The sequence below is a fragment of the Melozone crissalis genome, unplaced genomic scaffold, assembly GCF_028551555.1.
Source record: "Melozone crissalis strain CALT ecotype California unplaced genomic scaffold, PUWL_Pcris_2 ptg000088l_1, whole genome shotgun sequence".
NCBI lineage: Eukaryota > Metazoa > Chordata > Aves > Passeriformes > Passerellidae > Melozone > Melozone crissalis.
The window spans coordinates 4,730,095-4,736,241 of NW_026535865.1; the positions used below are offsets into that span (position 1 = coordinate 4,730,095).

General features: G+C 53.2%; 1 protein-coding gene across 1 annotated transcript; it reads right to left on the bottom strand.

The window, feature by feature from the left end:
• On the bottom strand, positions 1–2,362 carry KLF2 (KLF transcription factor 2). The gene is made up of 3 exons (XM_054291062.1): positions 2,218–2,362; positions 1,218–2,109; positions 1–454 (listed from the first exon to the last, which is right to left on the bottom strand). Exons 1-3 carry the CDS (start codon positions 2,290–2,292, stop codon positions 279–281), a joined length of 1,143 nt encoding a protein of 380 aa, XP_054147037.1. The 5' UTR covers positions 2,293–2,362; the 3' UTR covers positions 1–278.
• Between the last annotated feature and the right edge of the window lie 3,785 nt (positions 2,363–6,147).

Genomic DNA, 6,147 nt, shown 5'->3' on the forward strand with positions numbered 1-6,147 from the left:
GGGAAATAAAAAAACATATTTACAGCTTCTTCTATACAATCTGTATGGAGTCTTAGGGAGTTTACCCTTCACAGAAGCTGCATAAATTAACCCCTGTCCTCCTTGCTGACCGGGACGGGCAGGTCCCTGCCTGGGGCACGGCCGAGCATCCTCGCGTGGGATCCTCCGCGTCCGTCCTGGCGCGTCGGGCGGTGCCTTCCCTGTGTAGTACCAGCTACAGATTCCTCACCCCTGTGCACCTGAGCAGTGAAACACGGTCCCGCCGGCGGCAGGGTGGGCTACATGTGCCGCTTCATGTGCAGGGCCAGGTGGTCCGAGCGGGAGAAGGCCCTGTCGCACAGGTGGCACTGGAAGGGCCGGTGGCCCGTGTGCTTGCGGTAGTGCCGGGTGAGCTCGTCCGAGCGCGCGAATTTCCAGCCGCAGCCTTCCCAGTTGCAGTGGTAGGGCTTCTCACCTGTTTGGGGAGACGGGACAGCGTGACTCAGCGTGGCATCACACACCGGGCAACCTGCCGGGGTTTGTTGTGGCGTATCCCTGTACTCGCTACCAAGATCCAACCGCTTGTAAGCTCAATTAATAGAAATACCTTTACTATAAAGCCCTTTCTGTATCCCTGTACTCGCTACCAAGATCCAACTGCTTGTAAGCTCAATTACTACAAATTCCTTTACCATAAAGCCCTTCCTCCAAAGCCCTTTCTGTATACCTGTACTCGCTACCAAGATCCAACTGCTTGTAAGCTCAATTAATAGAAATTCCTTTACCATAAAGCCCTTTCTCCAAAGCCCTTTCTGTATCCCTGTATTCTCTACCAAGATCCAACTGCTTGTAAGCTCAATTAATAGAAATTCCTTTACCATAAAGCCCTTTCTCCAAAGCCCTTTCTGTATCCCTGTATTCTCTACCAAGATCCAACTGCTTGTAAGCTCAGTTACTAGAAATTCCTTTACCATAAAGCCCTTTCTAAAGCTCTTTCTCCAGAGATTTTCACCTATAGCTGCAGTGAAAATCTTAGGAGAAAAGGCTTTTTAGAAGCCCTTAGAAAAGCTTTGACTACATAGGTAAACACCTGGATGTTACAGAGCTGTGAATTTAACAGACTACAGAGTAAAAGCCTGGGCTGGAAACTGTTTTTTTTTTTTTTTTTTTTTTTTACACGGGGTTATCCCAACCGGCACACAGCACATCTCCACACCAAGGCCATCAGCAATAATTACCTGTGTGCGTCCTGAGGTGAGCCTTCAGGTGTGAGCTCTTGGTGTAGGTCTTCCCACAGCCGGCATAGCTGCACGTGTGGGTGGCCGTCCTCTTCCTCGGCCACGACCGCCGTCCCCGCTTGGGTTTGGAGTCCAGCAGCTCCAGAGGGGAGGAAGGAGGGGTGAGCATGCCCCGGGGAGCTGAGGGCTGTAAGGGCAGGCTGTCCTCGAAAAGGCCAAACTGGGAGGTGTTCTGGTACTGCAGGTGGGTCTGCGGGTGGTGGAAGCCGGAGGCCGGGTGGTAGCTCTGCTGGTAGGACACGGACGAGGGGCACATCATCTGCGTGTGGCACTCGCTCACCATGAGATCGTCGGGGCTCAGCGGGGGCGTCTCTGCCCCGGGGATCTGCGGGGAGCTGGCCACGCGGGGCTGCTCGTAGGCCATCATGCACGTCGCGTTGCCCTCCTGCTTGATCTTTGGGCAAGCCTGGGGCACCAGACCCAGCACCGGCCCATAATTGTCCATGTCGGGCTCGGGCTTAATGTTCTCAACGAACTGCGGGCCCCCGAAGGTGGGTGTCACGAAGAAGCGGCCGTGGACGCTGCCAGGGGGGCAATAGTTGGAGTCCATCTCGGAGCGCATCATCTCCGGCACGATGCCGGCGTTGTAGGGCGGGGGGCTGCCCTGCTCCAGGGCGTCGTAGCATCCCGGGGACGGGTTTGTCTGGTAAAAGCCACCGCTGTCGCCTTGGGCAGGGGGAAAATCCCCGCCGGCAGCGCCCTGGCCGTAGCCATCGCTGCCCATGGAAAGGATAAAATCCAGCACGTTGTTGAGATCCTCATCCTCTTTGCGCGGCGAGAGGCCGCCCCAGGTGCCGCCGGGGGTCTTGGCCTCCTGCTCACACTTCCACCTCTGGAGAGAGAGAGAAAAGGGACAGGGTTAGAGGCGCCGCTCGGCCGGGGGGACGCGGCGGGGACGGGCTCGGGGCGCGGGGCCGTCGGTGCCGCCGGGGACACTCACTTCGTGCAGGGCTTTCTCGCGGCACGGGCTGGCGAAGGTGGCGAAGGAGGGCAGGGCGGTGTCGCTCAGCGCCATGGTGCGGGACGAGCGCGGCCGGCCGCCCTCCGCACCTTATAACGCGGGCGCGGGCGGCCTCAGGCCAATTGCGAGGAGCGGAGGAAACGCGTCCCGGACGGGGCGGGCGGGAGGCAGCGGCTCGGGCGCAGCCTAAATTTAGCCCCGGTATAAAAGGACGCGGCGGCGGCGGCGGTCCCAGCCCGAGCGGGGCGGAGCGGAGCGGGGACGGGCCCCCTCCGCAGCCCTCCCCTCGCTGCGGGGCAGGGGCGGCCCGGGAGCCGCGACCCCCGGGTGGGACAGGGACCAGAGAGCCGCGACCCCCGGGTGGGACAGGGACTGGACAGCCGCGACCCCCGGGTGGGACAGGGCTGGAGAGCCGCGACCCCCGGGTGGGACAGGGACCAGAGAGCCGCGACCCCCGGGTGGGACAGGGCTGGAGAACCGCGACCCCCGGGTGGGACAGGGACCAGAGAGCCGCGACCCCCGGGTGGGACAGGGCTGGAGAACCGCGACCCCCGGGTGGGACAGGGCTGGAGAGCCGCGACCCCCGGGCAGGGCAAGGCTGGAGAGCCGCGACCCCCAGTTCAGGCAGGGCCAGAGAGCGGCGACCCCCGGTTGGGGCAGGGGGACACTGAGGGGTCTCTGTCACAAGTGAGCTTAGGGAACGCCAAGGGATCCCTGCTGCAGGGACCCTGTGCTGTGCTAAGAGACGCCGTGAGAGTCTTGGTGGGATAAGGGGACCCTGCACTGGAAACAGCGAGGGAGCATCTGTGACATGGGAGGACACTGACAGCTACGAGCTGCAACAAGGCTCTGCTGTGGGAAGGGGAGCGCTGAGGGGTCCTTGCCCTGGGGACACTGAGAATGACACCAAGAATTAGCGGTTTGATCCCCCCGCACCTCAGAGCAGCTGCCCCACAACCCAGCCTCATCCCTGGGGCATGTGGTGCAGCCAGAATGAGAAAAAGAAGGTGGGGGAAGAGTGGAAGGTGTCAGGAGAACACTGGGGGAGAGAGACATGCCCTGCTCCCATGGGTAAACTGAGCTGGTGATGGGGTCTCTTGACACTGGTCACCCTAAAAGGTCCCTGATGCACCTTGGTGCTGACAGAAAGGTGTTTGATGCCACTCTTGTACGGTCTTTGCTGGAGTTTTACATTTAATGGAAGTCCAGATCTGTAGCAGGATTTCCATTTGCTGCACGAATATTGCCAAAATCAGTGTTGCAATGTGACATTATGAGAGAAAGAATGCACGCAGCTTCTGTGATCTCCGCTGGTTGTAAGCAATTTATGGTCTTGGGGTTGATTTTTCAGAAGGGAACATTGTTCTTCTCCCTTACCTTGGCCTCTAGCTCAGATGCTGACTCTGAAGGAGCAATTCTCCTATAACTTCTGATAACGTGCTCTAGACTCCTGTTTCTGAGGATCGTGGCTGCTTGGCCACCATCCAGGAGCAAAAGCGACAGATCTGAAGGGGGGGAATCTATGATCTGTCAAGGGATAGACTGATTCTTTGTGAGCCTGTTCAAAGAAAGCTGTGCTTTCTCCTTTGCCCCTCCATATTTCCTTTGCAATCACTTTTAGAGGGGTTTCTAAGTGAGCTGGAAACCAGGAGGGTGCAGGAGAGCAGCTCTCAGGTTTAGGGGAAGGATCAATGCCCTTAATGGGCTCTGGTTCTCCCAAGCACTTTGAGCCTGTTCACCAGAGCCCGTCCCAGGCTTGTGGCTGTGTTTAAACCACCTCGGGAAAACTCAGTTGCTAGGGTGAGTAAATGATCGTTTCAATAGCCACACATGTTTTAAAACCAGGAATATCTCTTGTTTAACTTTCTATAGCTTTCATTCTCAAAAGTTCACAGGTTGGCCAGAAGGAGCAGCCAAACTTCTGTGACTGGAGCAGAATCAATACACTGAATGCATGGTAACGCTGTACACAAAGATGTGTGACTCATGGCTCTGTAATGTCACACTTGTGTAATCTTTCAATGTAAACTCTTTTCCTCTAATAAAACGTCCGTAAGTGAATGATACGTATATATGGGGCTGTGAGTCAGCCAAGAAAATATACTCTGATGAATTCAGAATGAATGTGAATACTCCCCTGATAACACACCCTGAATGTCTGTGTCAGTTCATGTGCTTGTGATTTCAGCAACAGCTATAACAAAATATTTTGTTTCTAGGATATACAACTGGACGTGTAGGTTTCACTGAGAAGCTCCAATTGGATTGCAGGAGACACTGCAAGGACTTTTGTTTATGGCTCCATCACCAAACTCTGCATTTTCTTTGTGCAAAGGAAAAGTTTCGTGGGCAGAGAGGATGAAAGCCAAGCACACAAAATAATAAATTCGCCGCCTTCAGTTTCTTTTTTGTTTTCAAGAAAAGCAGTTGGGCTAAAAATTGAGAGCTGCACTAAACCTGGGGAGACAAATGTGAGAATTTATTTACCTTGTGAGTCACCGGTTCTGCGCAAATTGAGAACAACTTTGCCATGACCTTCCACTCGCTCTGTGACAGTTGTGCTGACATTTTCTGGCTTTTTGCTGCTCACAACTCTTATTTTAAATACCTAAACGCAAAGATCCTGGCAGTGATCTCACTTAGCATAGATCAGGAGTGATGCCACTGGTGTATAAATGTGAAGAATGTGAGATTAGAAAGTATTTGTTAATCTTCTGTGGGTAGAGGAGAGCTAAATGATGTGTGATTTGTCTTCCAGCCAAAGTAAACACGGACTCAGCCATTTTTTATATGGCAAAGTTCATTTTCCTAGGTGTTGCTGCTGCTGTTGCTTTTAGATCAAGGAGAAACTTTTTGAGGAGTTGCAATCGAGATTTTGTATGTTAACAGAAGAACCCAAGCGAGGGCTGGGTGGGTTGGTGCAATACCCACTCACCTGGCAGCCCCAGCTCTGAGTCATTACAGAACTCAAGCAAACACAAAGCTCCTTCCTCAGGGATTGTTCTCAGAAAGTCCTGGTTGCACCCAGAGCAAACTAGCAAAAATAGTAATACCAGGGTAAACGAACCTGAAAATGACACCTCTTAGCACCTAGAGTACACAGCGCAGGTAACACCGTGACCAACCCCTTCATGTTGAAATAAGGCAGAGGATTTCCTTGCCTGCCTCTCAAATTGTCACAGTTCTGTTGATTATACTTTTTTTTTTTTCTATTTTAAACTGCAGTTTCTGAGTAGGCACATTTTAGAATCTGCTGTCAAGGAAGTTGATAAAATGATGTAAACAACCACATAAAATGAAATATACAGGTATCTGTCAGAGACACACATCTTAATTTGGCGAGAGTGATTTAATCCTGTACGTCTTTTGTCTGAATAAAGTAACATCATGAATTAATTGGAGAAAGGAGCCTTTTAGACCAGACCTTTCATGACTGGAGCTGATTTCCATGCAGGGACTGACAGATGAAGGTGAGCCATCTCTTTGATGAGCTGAAGTGGCTCATTAAGTATTTTAGGAAAAAGTATTTTCCTTTAATACTTTTTTTTTTCTTAGTGATTCTCCTCTGAGCTATTTCCACAGTCTTTCTTGAGGTTTGGGCACTGCAAAAGTGGAGTAGCAGACAAATATGAGTCACTTCTCTGTAAGGATTTGACTCGTGCCCTTTGTCATGATCTGCTGAGTCGCTGCTTGGCAAAGCCTCCTCTCCCCCAGCTCTGTGCCATGGAGGGACAGGACACAGGGGATGGCTCCCACTGTCAGAGGGATGGGATTTTGGGCAGGAATTGTTCCCTGGGAGGGTGGGGAGAGGCTGGGATGGAATTCCTGGATCAGCTGTGGCTGCCCCTGAATCCCTGGCAGTGCCCAAGGCCAGGCTGGAGCATGGAAGGTGTCCCTGCCATGCCAGGG